The 15,179-nt window shown below is 40.9% G+C and overlaps 1 protein-coding gene across 1 annotated transcript in view; it reads right to left on the reverse strand.

Moving 5' to 3' along the window:
* klhdc8a (kelch domain containing 8A) overlaps window positions 1-15,179 on the reverse strand; it is a 40,876-nt gene that overhangs the window by 14,186 nt on the left and 11,511 nt on the right. The window contains exons 3-6 of the mRNA XM_061041410.1: window positions 6,380-6,808; window positions 5,722-5,932; window positions 2,310-2,474; window positions 1,960-2,178 (exon numbers count right to left, since the gene is read on the reverse strand). Coding sequence (XP_060897393.1) covers window positions 1,960-2,178; window positions 2,310-2,474; window positions 5,722-5,932; window positions 6,380-6,544 — 760 coding nt within the window. The 5' untranslated portion in view covers window positions 6,545-6,808. The remainder of the gene's footprint in view (window positions 1-1,959; window positions 2,179-2,309; window positions 2,475-5,721; window positions 5,933-6,379; window positions 6,809-15,179) is intronic.

The raw sequence follows: 15,179 nt of genomic DNA on the forward strand, positions 1-15,179 counted from the left end.
GCTCCCAGTGGTCACAACGATGCCTCAATGTCAACTTGCAGCCATCAATGTGTGAGTGTGCTGCGAATGGCCAAATAAGAGGCAATAATAGTCAAGGGCTCTGTACGTCTATAATGCCATCATTTACCACTTTAAGCCATAGTAGTTTGTTATTTATGAAAGTAAGATGCAGTAGATATCTGAGGTGTGGGCTGAAGTCAGGAGGTATTTCGCCAAGTTAAGCATAAACTCTTAACTAACGCTTCATTCTGCTTGAAGCTAGTGATGCATTCAGAGTCAGCTTGGTTAAACCTATATCCAAAGTTGTAACTGGACTATTTTATTTACATCAGTGCTACTAATTCGGACTTATTTGGCATCTGTGGAAACTTTAGAATATCATGAAAGACAATTTCAACAACCTGCTGTGTGTGCATTTATTTGTGTTATAATTAAAGGACTAGGGCTCAAGAGTTGGGGAGTTGAAAACGTGTTAGCTCTACAGCAGGGATGGGCAACTTCGGTCACAGCAAGGGCCACATTCAATTAATTCTCACTGCCAGAGGGCCAAATTGTAGTATACAAAAAACGATTAGTCAATTATGTCTCAAATTAAACTTAACATATACCAGTGATCTAATATTATTATGAAAATATTTCTGGTTTTCATGATTTCATGGCAGATTTTGTCGCGTTTTCTTCATGTTTCCAATTAGTTGATATGTAAAAATTGACCTGAGGGCCACGTTGAGGGTTGATGGGAGCCGCATGTTGCCCACCCCTGCTCTACAGGCTAGCCATTAGAAGCAACATTTAAAAAATACAGTTTTTTACTCAGTTGGAGTTCTACTTATCAGTGTTCCTGTAGGAAGTTGATACTGTGGGTAGGAAGGGGGCATATTTGAATGTATCAGAAAATTGGAAAGATATTGGGATATAGTATATGAAAATACCTAACAAGTAACTGAAAGAGTACATTACCTCAATAAAAACACATGAAGGCCTACGCTAAACAGAGAAGAGGTACAACAATCTGTTACTGTAGGGACACAATATGAGTAATACATCTCTCTATCTGTACCTCTTTGTTTTCCTGCAAAGCATTTGTTTATCTGTTTACTATGAGACTGGAAATGTGGAGAGACAGAGTGGGGGATTACATGCACCAAAGAGCATCAGGACCAGGAGTCAATCCTGTGATGTAGACTGTCACTTCTGAACATGGGGGGGGGGGGGGGGGGGGGGTCTGCTATACCAAGTAAGCTAAAGCAGTGTTTCCCAGATCAGTGTTCCCCTAAACATTCTCTCTAGTTGCTTGTATGTTTTTGTCATGAGAAATGAGCGTTATGTGTTTTTCAGGTTTTCCATTAAAATGAGTTTCCACACAATTCTTGTTAACACCATATATCAGGAAAGTCCCAAGAGAATATCTTCACATGTGGCTCGATCCTCGTGGGATCTGATTAGAATATGAAGGTCAAATGTTAAAAGGTCAAAGTCAACGTGATCTCTCAATCCCATTTCCAGGCTTATGAGTTAAGAATTAACATGCTAATTAGGAAGAAGTTTCACGCAATTGTCTAATAGGGCAAAATTAAGAAATCATGACATTTATACAAAAATTGTCAAAGGTCAACTTCAACTTGAATCATAATGTCTTGGAAAATAAAATAATTCTGATATCTCAGGAGAGCCTGGAGGAAAAATCATTAACTTTGGCAAAAACAGACATTTGGAGTCAAAAATGGGCTGATTGGAATTTGGTGGTCAAAGGGCAAGGTCATGTTGGCCAAATTGTAATGATCACGTTCTCTCAGCAATGCCTTGAATTACGTTATTATAATTTTTTTTTTATCCATCTTGGATAACTACGCCCTTTGTAATCAATTTTGTGGATAATCTCTCCTCGCCCTCTAAAAGCTGATCGATCAAATAAATCCCAAAAATTGTCAAAAAAAAAAAGAAAAAGTGTTTGCATACCTTGGTTGGTGTCAAAAATGTTGACGTTCTTGGTGAACTTGGAACTCTGGTGTCCTCCTCCCTGCCTCAGTCCTCCAAGCAGACACAACCTTCCATTTGGGTCCCATATGACACCCCCATACGAACGTTTACAAGGCATTGTGGGAAGTGTTGTCCAAGAACGTGTCTCTGCGTCGTACACCTCAAAGGTCTTCACTGGTCTCTTACACTGACGACCACCTAAAGGGTTGTGTTCATGTAATGAGTATAACTGTGCAGATACTTAAAGTCAGGAGATATTATTTCTGTTGTTCAACACACAAAGTAAAACTTCAAATTAAAAACGCATGCACACTGGTCTGTTTGTATACCTGCCACGTAGAGCTTGTTGGCCAACAGATGTGTGTTGGCATCGTAGCGAGGAGTCGGCATGGGAGGAAGAAGCGCCCACACGTCCTTTCGAAGGTCATACTGCTGCAGGATGCTGCGAGGGAGCAGGTCAGCACCCATTCCCCCCACAGCCAATGCACGGCCATCTGTGAACACACACAAACACACACACACACACACACACACACACACACACACACACACACACACACACACACACACACACACACACACACACACACACACACACACACACACACACACACAGACACGGAGAATGATTAATAGACGTCCAAAGTTCTTTTTAATATTTTATAAATCTCTTTTTCCAATTAAAATATGTATGCTATCTTTTTTTTTTTTTGGGGGGGGGGGGGGGGGGGGGGGTAGCCTGTTGCTTTGTGTTTTTCAGCCTTTTATTGACATGATTGATGACATCATGAGTCACCTTCGCTGAGCTGTGTTGAATGAGAAGCTTGTGACGAGGCGGGAGACTGTAATAGACAAGTGAAGGACAGTGAGTACAGCAGCAGAATGTAAAATGCACGAGTCCGTGTCTGGCACTTTGGCATGACACCTCTTGCATGAGAATGGAAGTGGGTGGAAGTGTTTACAAAAGGGAAAAAAAACAAGTCTTTACTGTAAGAGGAGAGATACAAAAAAAGAGCTGCAGGGAAATCTGCATTTTTATTGCATTTTTCTTAAATTGTTTTTCCTGTACACAGTAAAACACTAACCTAACCATACATCAATGCATAAATACAATACAGGAAAAAGGGAAAAGTTCTCCAAATACTTTGTAACCATTTAGAAAAAGCCCATTACCTGACATTTATTACCTCATTATTTATTACCTCATTTCTGGGAAATAAAGATTCTAAAATTGTCAATAAAAATGGCATCATTAAGTCAATTTGGTGACTGACTATCCATTAAGAAATACCATATTTGTTTTAATTTGGCCCTATGGATCATTTTTGTCAGACCATTTGTCCTTTTTCAGCTCCTGAGGATGTGCACGGGGATTAACCTGCAGACAAAGGACTGGGGGATTGAGGATTGGTCAGGGAGATGGAGAGGGCAGTATGATGAAACCTATACACGACCAATAAGTCTGTGGGTACAGAGCATCAGTCTGTGTTCCCGCAGACACTGACGGATGATCCTCTGGGCTGAACACACACTCCTCTAGGGCTGGAGAGACGCTCCCTGAAAATATTGTTTATTGATAAAGACTGCTGGCCTGATCGTAGAAAGTGAGACTATATCTGAGTGTCAGAGCCAAAATGACATCAAATGAGAAAACTCATTAAGGACTTCTACGTTCAAAATCAAAGTGTATTGAACTTTTGTTTAAACTGCTGTTCCAACTTTTCTGAACTTGACTCTGGAGAGCAGTTACTGTGATCATGTTCTCTACATTAACACACAGGTACTTATTGATACTATAACTTATTAATACTTTTGTTATTTGGTTCTGTTCTTATTTAAGAAGATATCCTTTATTAATCTCACAAAGGGAAATTACTTTTGCACTCTGTTATTGAGACATGATACACAAACATAGGTGCACAGAAAGGATCTTATAGACGTGCATTAATGGAGAGATGTCAGAGTGAGGAGCTGCACATGAAAGAACACAGGGGTTTTTCGTGCCTTGCTCAAGGGCACCGCTGCAGTGCTCAGGAAATGAACTGGCACCTCTCCAGTTAACAGACCAATTTCCTGACTGTTCGTGCCAGGACTTGAACCGTCAACGTCCTGATTCCTGACCTAAGTCCCAAAAGACTGTTATATTCTTCATATTCTTCTTTTCAGTCACTAGTTCATCTTTCATTCTACTCTGTCTCTTTCCCGGCTGCCTTTGCTGATTATGTGCGTTTACTGCTTAAGAATAAACCAACAGGATTTCGTCACAACCTAAATCAACCAATCATCCTCCTCCAGTCATACTTCAGATCTGTTCTTCTCTCTGCTGCTGTCAGTTTTCAATGTGGATCATCAATACCCTTCTCCAAACCAGCTACTTCGTATCCATGTCATCAGTGCACTGGTTAAGTTCTTCAGATTTCTGTCAAGCCCATTCATTGTCTATTGTGTTGCTCCGCGCAAGAGCGTATCTGTGCGCCGCAGAGTTGAGCGCAGCACAGGGTCCTTGTACGCAAGTAAAAACATTTTTAACTTGGCCGCAGCGCTCTCTGACGTCAACTCCGCGATCAGATCACACACACACACACATGCACACCACGTCCGATCTGAAAGACCCTTAAGAATGTATAAACCTGTATTTAGTGTTGCACTTCCCAAAAAAAATGGTGAATTCACAAGGGACAGAGTCTCAAAAAGGAGGGGGGGGGGGGGGGGGGGGTCAGTCAGCTGCAGGGGAAAAAAATGACCTTGATGATGTCATCAGAAAGAGGTCAGACTGGGAAAAACATAAACCATGGAAACTGGCATGGAGAAGTCTGGACAGAACATATAGATGCTGCAATAGACTGTGTACTATGTGAGGCTATATGATGTGTGAAAATCAACCTTAACTGGCCAAACACAGTATTGATAGCAGTACTGTATCAAATTACTTTAATAATGTGTTGAAGGGATACAATAAAGTAGAACTTATACTCGACTAGGTGAGGTACTTTAGGCTCTTAGCAAACTCGGTTAAACTTATAGACATACCATAAGAGTAGTACATTGCCTAATCAAACAAATGCTCCACATTTTGTGTTAGAACTAGATAACTTCATTATCATGCTTATTTCAGTGCATCAGGTCAGTAATTTAAATTCATTAATTTCTTCTCTCTGTTTCAGACACTCTCTGTCCTCACTTGTTTCCCTCCTGTGTGATTTTCTGTCCTGTCCTTGTTTGTGTCTGCTGCATTTGATGAGCCTTACTTCCCATAGTACAGAGTCTGTGCGTTTCTGTTCCCTCGCTGTCACTTTCTCTTTGTCTCCAATGTCGTGTTCTTTATGTCTATTGGTAATCATCTGGATTTTCTGGTTGCAGTTGTTTCCTGCCTTTTCCTTCACCAGCTCTTTTTGCTTTTTTAACAAACAAACAAACAAACAAACCTATTTTGGAAAGCAAAGATTGATTTACTGCAGCAAGTTTTTTTTTTCTCCAGTGTTGTGAATTTCAAGCCTGCCCTTTTTCCTCTGCGAGCAGATTTATCACATTATTCATGCTGACTTGCTAAATAACATTATACATTTGTTACTGCATGCATGAAACATAATCAATGCATTTCATGTTTGTGTCTGATTTTTTTCTGAACAAGAAATTGGAACTGGTAAAAGTCAGAAAAGGTCTCATTTTTATGTTTGTGCTGTTTATTTTTGCAGAACTAACACAACATGTTTTTATTATTATTAATATTATTGTCCCTACCCTTCACAATGATGGATACACCCATCAAGGCCTCCCGCAGAGCGCTCCTTTTCCTCCATCGGCCTTCCTCTGTGTTGTACATCTCCACCACCTTCAGGGGGCTCTGGTCCTCTCCCACTCCTCCCACCACCAGGATTTGTTTTCCCAGCACTGCTACAGCCGCCCCTGCTCGAGGGGTGGGCATGGGGGGCAAGCTTATCCAGCGGTCCCCCTGCAAACACGGACAAGCAGCCGCATTCAGGTAAAAAAGTTAGAGATCAACTCATAAATGATTAAACACCGGTCAGGTTTCAAGATACAATTATTTTATATTCTTGGTAAAAAAAAAACAGTGTTCACTTTCAGGTAAATGTTAATATTCCCTCTCACATATTTCATTGTGTTCTTTAATACAATGACAATAAAGCACCTTTCCTATCCTATCCATGTGTCATACTCGATTGTAAATAGGGCAGGACAGATGTTTTATTATGTTAAATTTAAATTTCTACAAATCAAAACGTGCATATTTATCAAACAACCCTCTCACTGCAGTTATTTTTGAATTTTTGGTTAATATTTAATTAATTATTTGTGTTTCTGACCTCACCGCTTACAGCATTTTGTCAGTCATGTACAGTCTATTCCGTCTGGGGAATAAATGAGATCTGTTTTGTACCTCAGGGGAGTAGAGCTCCACAGTGGGACAGGGTCTCCCTGTAGCGTCACAGCCCCCCAGCATGTACATCTGTCCCCCCACCTCAGACAGAGTGTGGTAGACGCGGCCGCTGGGCAGTCGTGCGAGGCTCTGCCAGTGAAACTCTTGGGCTGAAGGTACCGCCATGGCCCCAAAACCCCAGGGGAGAATCACTGAGGCAGAAAGGCAGGATGGAGCAGGAGGAGGGCCAGAGTCAGAGGAGTTCTGGGGGTGGGTTTATCAGGTGGAGCTGAGAAGATAGAGGTCTAGGAGAGATGGGGAACCAGAGTCAGGGCCCCAGGGAGAGGGGGGAGGGTTTTTTTATTGGAGCTGTGAAGAGGCGGGATTGTCGGAGCAAGGCCAGGCTGAAGTCTCTTCTCCTGGGAATGGTCAGCTGCCCCACACAAGGCCCTGAAGAAGATGTGGAATACAATTGGATGTAGCAGTGCAATACACAGCAGAGCAGGGTGTGAAAAAAGGCCATACATTTTTAAAAGCTTCATCAAAAAAGCAGTGTGTGCTTTGTCTGATGAGTTATGGGAGTGGTCAACATGTTAACACTCGTGACATCTACAGCAGAGCAAAGATTGGGATGAAGGAAAACATCGCTCCAACAGAGTTCTAAAGAAAACTTCCTTTACTCAAGAACTTAAGTACAGAACTTTAGAGGTACTTCAACCTCCTACTAACCCTCACTTAACCACATCTCACAGGGAAACGTTGTAGATGTAGATTTTACTGCACTTGATTCCGAAGATCTCCAATGGCAGGATTTCTTTCCCTCTGTTTTGTACTGTAGTAAACTGATCATCTTTAGGTTTTGGACTTCCTCAATAAACAAATCAAGTGAGAGATCACCGTTGACTCTGGGGATCATTATTTTTATTTTCTGACATTTACCAGGCTAAACAATCAACAAATCAAAAAGTTGAAAAACGATAACTGGATCACTCAATAATGAAAATAACCAAGAGTTTCAGATCCATCTCACAGCTACAGTTACAAGCTGCTTTGCTAATTAAGGTCAAACATACAAAACATGTTAAATGTCAGGTATCAAACCTTGAAGAGATTCAAACTGTTTAAAAAAATTCAGACTCAAATGTGAACACACACTTGTATTAACACCAATTCTAATAATTTCATCGCAATTCATAGCTTTCACTTGACGTCACCGCTAGAGGCCAACCGATTAATCGGCCGGCCGATAGCGTATCAACTGATTATCGGTATTGGCTAATATTAGATATGTGAAGATATTACTTGATTAGTTCACCAATCAAAAGGCATTTCATTTGAGCATCATTGTATGACACTAGCTGTTCTCTTTCTGGCTGTCACCAGCAGAATGTGCTATATGGATCAAAACCAATCATGAGCGTACATGCGCAGCTACTTTCCAGTTGAGTAACCATCTTGTCTTCCTCCATATCGGTCAGGAGGATAACCACTGCCTGAACTCTCAAGTCACTCTTGACATCTAGGTTTCAATTCACTCTGTAACTGACAAATATACATCCCAGGAAATTATGTAAATAACGTAACGAAACTACAGTAAGCTGTTGTTTAGTGAGTCCTCAACCCTGTCCCCGCTGAGCACCTCCATGCCCTGTTGCAGAGTGGGGGACTTCCGTGGTTCCCCCCCTCGTGAGGCCTGGCCTGATCCTGGTCCCCTGTCTTTGGTCCGGCAGATGCTCCTGAGCCTTCTGGTCGCCCTCCGGACCGGTTCTGCCTGTCAAGTTCACCTTCTGCCCGGCCTCCCGAACTGTTCCAGACTCATGCCCGACCTCCAGGTTATCCACTCGAAGGTCAATTCTACCCCTCTGCTCTTCTTCAATGCTGTCTGTCTGATCCTTCTGCACCCATAGTCCCCGTTGTATGGTCTTTTTTTTTTTACATTCAAAAATTGTTAAGAGAAAATACTGGATTGTCGGGGCATAAAGTAAAAATCCAAAGAGACAAATTGTTATGCTCGTCATGACATTCTACAAACATGACCACAGACTACAAATTTCAGTTTACCCACCTTTTCCTCCACATCACTCTGCCTGTGTGTTTCTGTGAATCAAAACACACTCCTCTTCCACTGCTCAGATGTACAGCAGCTGTAGTCCAGGAGAACTGACGGGTAGTCTCACATGTATAAGTTTCCTTCACTGGGATGTCGGATGCCGCTGTTGTGTTTTTTTTTCCCTGTGTCATCCCTGAGGAGCTTTCTTTTTCCTGTGTGTAACCCACTTCTGCTGCCTACGCTCACTTTCAAGCCAGGAAAGAGGGAGGAAGTCTGTCACCGATGTAGGAGGAAGCATCCAAAATAAACCCACGATGCACTGCAAACCTAATTCTTAGTACACCACAACCTACATCACCTTGAACGCATCCTGTATACTAAGTGTTAAAGAGGCTACGGAGAGAAGATTTTAGTTGAAATATAACCACTGTTGAATTACGGAGCTGCGATTTAACAAAGCATCTCAGCAAGTTGTATTTTAAAGCAACACATTCCCCCCCCCCCCCCCCCCCCGCCCTTCATTTTACTTTATCTACCTGCCGTACCTTTGATCGTCTCACAGACGGAGGGATGAAGGACATAGGGGAAAGATAAAGAGACGACTGCCCTTAAATCTGCCCCATTTTAATGTGCAGATAGGTTACCATAGCAACAGTTAGGCTTTTCCCAAGAGGCGCACCTATTTTCTCTCCATTTTTTTTTTTCCACATGATTGCTTATCGCTTGGTTTGCTGTTAATAACGCCAGCGGATGAAAAAACAAATAAAAGAGGTTGCTCTCCTATAGGCTGACCCCGGCAGGCGTCTGCTGGCTAACGAGGCAGGGTAGTTCTCTCCCAGCTTGACTAACAGAGTGCATTAATTGCAATCTGTAACCGATTTGGTTCGCCACGTCGTTTTTTTTAATTAACTGCTTGAGCAGCTTGAGATCACCAGTAAGCCCACCAACATCATCTGAAGTCATTTACAATCAACGTGCCTCCAAGTTGAAACTTTTAATTAGATAGCGGGCTCTCCCTCAGCTCCCTCTGTGCAGGGACCGTCTCTCAATGTAAAGCCATTATAAGCTTCACTCATTAAATAAAACATAATGAAATACACGTTAATTTCATAATAGTCTCGTCATTGATTAGCATCGCGTCAACCTTCCACTCAAGTTTGAATGACAATAAACATCATTTACGATAAACAGGTTGCCGTGGAAGAGGAGCATCTGATCTCAGCTGTCGGCGGTGAGGCATCGATGTGCAAATAGTGAGATTGCAAAAGCTTACCTGGAGCCAAGGCACAAATCCAGCCAGTAATAACATTTGATTCGACAAATTTGAATATTTTAGATCCACTAAAGTGGATCCAGCATGTGAGTTAATCCATAATAAATCAGAACTGGAAGGAAGGAATCAAGCATTACGCCTCCTTAGGAAGAAACTCACATTATGGAATCAGATTGAATCTAGTCTTATTAATTCCTTTCAAATGTTTTCAGATGTATACTGAATTACATTTTCCAAAGAATAAATCTTTTGTGGGTAAATCCAATTTAATTACTTCAAGATAAAGAACCAGAAGGTAAAACTGTTTGTTGACTTTCCATTTAAAATTCTACAAACACACCCAACATTTTGGATTTTATTTATTATTTGGCAACGGTTAATCAGTACCAAATCATCTTTTGTGGGCCATTAGCTGGAAGGAAAGGGGAACACCAAATATTTCCCAAACCAAAATCTCTTTACAGGTGTCACGGAGAACCACTCTCAAATAGATAGTTAATTGTAAAAGGGGTTTTGCAGTTCCAAGAGAGCTGTGGTAAAATATATGTCTCTAAATAATGTTTCACCAACACAAAGTGGGCGAGGCCTTCACAAAAAAAAACTCTTGGCCCTTACAGGGATTTCTTTCTGGGCTCCTCCCTTCATCCAGTATTTTCACTGCATCCTTCTCACATGAGGACTCTTCATACTTAGTAATTGTAAATGGACTTGAGCTTGTATAGCCCCTTTTCTAGCCTTCTGACTACTCAAAGCACTTTTACACCGCAGGTCACGCCCACCCATTCACACTCATTCACACACTGATGTCAGTGGTTGCTAAGTGACCATCAGAAGTAACTAATCCCATTCATTTCACATGCATGTGTCGCCGCCAAAGCAGCAGGAGCGATTCGGGGTTAAATTGCTGCAGGAGCTGGAGATCTACCAACTATCTAGCCGCCCCTTAGTCATACTTTTAGCCCGAGTCCATCGCCCGCCTTTTGTTGGGTTAGACGAAAGAAAGCTTACAAATATTTGGCTTCAGGATTCATGAGCTGCTAATCATATCACAAAACAATCCCTGAACATGCATCAAACAAAGATCCTGCAGGTACAATTCCAGGGTATATGCACACTGGTATATTCTTCTCATTTTGATGACTACACTGCTTTTCTCAGCTTCTGAAAAGTTTAACAAAAATAAAACCTCCATGGATCAACAAGAGTCGTGGACTTTCAGATGTCCAGTCGCAGCCAGTTTATCTTACAGAGCTCTCCTTCGTAATGATGGTCAAAAGGGCAACAAACCTTCCCCCCCCCCCCTTCCCCAATAGAGCCGCAGTGTCATGCCCAGGTCTTACTACCAAATCAATGCGACTCTGTGTAGATCTGTGGGCAATGTAATGATGTGTGGCACAAGCTTCTGACAAGAGAGACCTTTTGTTTCACTTCATTAATATTTTTTTTAACTTTTCAACCGGAGATAGAAAATGTAACAGGAATGCAACGCTACATTGGTGCAGTGCTCTTTAAATGAACACATACATGTTTAATGACTCTTAGCTGAAGCTCCTTTGAGGAGTTTTTAACCAGTTATGAAACATACTGAAATTATTTTTTGTCGCCAGGATCAACAAAAAATGAAAGTTCCTTACGGTAGCTCTTAGGGTTCTTTTCATCCGAACAACAGAATAAAAGATCAAAACTTTGGGAGAATACTGGCTTTGCTATTAACTTACATATGACGAGATGTTTTAATTTAGGTTTCAGTCAATCAGCTGAAGACTAACACACTGGTTTTTACATAATCAGTGCAGCATGATAGGCTCAATCTTCAGTGATCTGTCTGAACCACACTTTGGCCACCACTTGGCACCACTTTTCATCATTATGTCTTTTGCTCATTGAGAATGCTGAACCATGATAATGCTGCTGCTGACCTCAATTGCAGCTCATTGACGGGGATGGTTATGATTACTCAAGTATACTTCGTTGACATCACCACTGACTATCACTATGTCACTCGCACCTGCACATGCATTGTTTTAGACCACAACCGTTAAATTCATGTAGCATTAAATGAACCATGTCAGCCGTGACCAGTAAAGTAAAGTGTGGAAGTACTGGTGATGAATAAGACGACGATAATGTGCAGTGCAAGATATGTGGCGTCAAACTTGCATCCATCCATCAATCCATTATCTTTACTGCTTTTCCCTCCGGTGTCGCAGGGGGGGCTGGAGCTGATCCCAGCTGTCACTGGGCGAGCTGTGAGGGTACACCCTGGACTGTAAGCCAGTCAATCATAGGGCTGACATATAGAGACAGACAACCAGCCAAACTCACAATCACTACTACGGGCAATTTTAGAGTCACAAATCAGAATCAGAATATTTATTTATTGACAAATACATTTACACATAAGGAATCTGATGTTGGTGTTTGTGGTGCAAAACAATTAACAAAGAAAATCTAAAAACAGCAGAGCACCTGCTGACAATTGACCTTAACGTCAAAGTGTTAAACTTGCATATTATAGAAATACTAGTTGAATGTTTAACCACATGCACAATCAGAAATCAGCAGAGAGACAAGCAGTATTTCAACTTTACTTATTTAAAACTTTACCATTCTGAACACTTTGGAAAACAAACAATAAGTGATAATACATAAATAATAAATAAATAATAGTGCATATATGTTTTTGAGGTAGTGGTGATGTACTATTGTGACAGAAATACAACAATTATCAATTTGCATCATGACACATATATGACAAAACCTATGGATAAAACAAGCACAACACGGCATGCGGTTCAGGGATGGTTTATCTCAATTATCTTGTTTTCATGAAAGTGAGAGGCCAAAACTGTAATTGAAACTGTAACTTGATTAATTGCCCAGCGAGTAATGAATTATTAAAAAAGGCCCATCCCTCATGTGAGATTACAATGACCTGTCAGGGATGGAGGCTTTGCAGCTGTATTGGTAAAGGTTACTTTCCACTCGCACAGTTTTTGCTGTCAGAAAGGAAACAGTATTTTCAAGACATCCATTCATCAGCTTGAAAATACTAGAAGTCGACTATTACAATGCTGTTTTCCCACTCAGTTGTTCTCAGTTTTGTAAGCAGGAGATCATGTCTATTGTTCAAAACGTGAACAAGCAAATCAATCTTCACTAATTTGGAGGACTCCATGACAAGATAATACTGTAACATACACGGAGGAGACACATTCACATCTATATGAAAGCTTCTTATTATTCTATGTTGGAAAATCACACCTCCAGTTAGCATACATACACACATCTAGGCCGTTACCACAGCAACCACTGCAGAAAGACACAAGATGCCTGAAAAACAACTTGCTGAACACAGTCTGAGGCCTATAATTTCCCCCAACTGTGATGAAATACAATCTTCTGTAAAGACTCACGGTGCATGAAGGTGAGATCAAGTCAATTTTTCAAATGGAAAAACAACATGACAGATGTGGGCTTGGGCTCAGTCACTACTCCTCCATTATAAACTAAGGGGGCAGTTTTGAATGATGTAAGATCTAACCAGGCATTCAAATCTATCATGTGGAGATGTTATTGCATTTCCATACTAGCATTACCTTACTCGGAGTATTCAGCATTTTGGAGACAGATATTAAGGTTGTCTTAGCTTCTTCTGTATTGACTCTGACCTGATTGTGTGTCACAATTAAGTTAATGTGCACTACTTACACCAAATGTTTTTACAACACACGGCATATAAAAGGCTTTTGGGGATTGTTGAAAGGTCTCATAAGTGCACCCCGTCAACTACATTAGCAGAAACCTATTATTTTCATGGTAGGAGTCGGTCTGAGTATGTGGAAACCCAATCTGTTGCCAAAAATTAAATTAAAAAAAGTGCCAAAACTGCTCTTCTCCCATGGCCAGATCTGCATTAACAGGTTTTTTAAGCTTGTTTTAAGAGGACTATCCTCCACGGGGTACATCACTCTGTATTGACAGATATCACAGGGTACCAAAAATACACAAAGGTTTCAGTCAAGGTTGAATGGATCATTGTCCTGTGTATTTCCCTGACTGCATTTCAGCTAGGATACAGCAGCAATATTTGAGCATCAGTGGTTTGAGCTGCTGGCATTTAAAAACAGCCTTTTCTGCTTTAATCCTCCTGTACCAGTGTAAATGGTTGGCCTGGGACTTAGGAAACAGCACCTCCTACACCAGGCTGCTTTTAGTTCAGAAGCTATTTTTCATTGTTTAAAGGTGAGATAAAAGCCCCGTGCTTTACTCCCCAGCTCTCTGTTCTCTGTTTTTCCTTTAGGTGCAGGCAGTACAGCACGGGATCATTTATTTACTGTTAAATTAGCCTGCAGTATTCAAACAGCACATCTGTGCCGCAGTCTGTAGCTGACCTTAGTGCACTGCCAAAGCTGCCAAAATGTGCTACTGGCTGCAAATGTGTGTGCACTTTTCTGGATGTATGTGTGTCAGGTAGTATATAAAAATGCCAGAGAAGGTGTCTGAGATTTATCAGACTTTAACAGCTTCTCACACAAGCCTGCTTTTAACAATGCTGAATTTTGTCTCCCAGAGCTCCGTTAGCTGTTTCTCCTCCCCCGGGTCTGATACCATCAGTTGTGTTTTGGCTCACAGAAGCCTTATCTGGTTAAGTTGAGCACAGGCCAGCTACGTCGAGATAATAACCTGCTACTGATACAGTTTCATTTCACGTAAGGAGAGAGGAAAAGTCTTTGAAAGAAAGATAGAGACAGAAATGTGAAGACACAGCACATCTTGTTTATCGCTGCTATGTATCGCTGCTAATTGTAAGACATTTTCATGCAAATAAATGTTTTTAAATATAGTTATAATTCACCTGAGGTTCAAAGAGCTGTTTAGATATTGTATTCTGACAAAGTTCATTAGATCATATCCATGAATAGAATTTGTCAACATGCAACCTCAGCTGAACTTTTGTTTTGCTTGTTTGTAGCAATCGTACAATAAATCTAGCAGCTGCTGGCTTGTTCAACGTTATTCTAAATGAGTATAATTACAGGTTCTGCTGCACAACAAGCCTCGCTAATGTGACTAACTTTATCACTTTGTAACCTTAACATATCGTATTTCCTCACTTAAATAACTTGACTTGCCGTCGTTAATCATTTTGAGTCAGTTATTTGTCTGCTACACAACACTTTAAGCCTTTCAAATGTTGTTGGTTATGGCCCTTGATTGATTTCAGATTTCAGCACAGCAGCTTTGATTAACCAGTTTTTTACATTTATTTTGTCTGCCAATTTTTTTTAAATAAATTACAAGAGGTTATAATATGATATGGGATTTTTGGCGATATTTGGGAGATAAAAAGTGATACCGATATATCGGCCGATATCTTTTTTAGATCTATGTTCTATCTGTAGAGATATAGATACACATATTTCTAAAGTTGATCCTTCAAATGCAGTTAACAAACACGTATGTAAAAGATATATAGTGTAGACAAGATGGTCACT

Source organism: Labrus mixtus, chromosome 7 (genome assembly GCF_963584025.1).
Source record: "Labrus mixtus chromosome 7, fLabMix1.1, whole genome shotgun sequence".
In the NCBI taxonomy this organism is placed as follows: domain Eukaryota; kingdom Metazoa; phylum Chordata; class Actinopteri; order Labriformes; family Labridae; genus Labrus; species Labrus mixtus.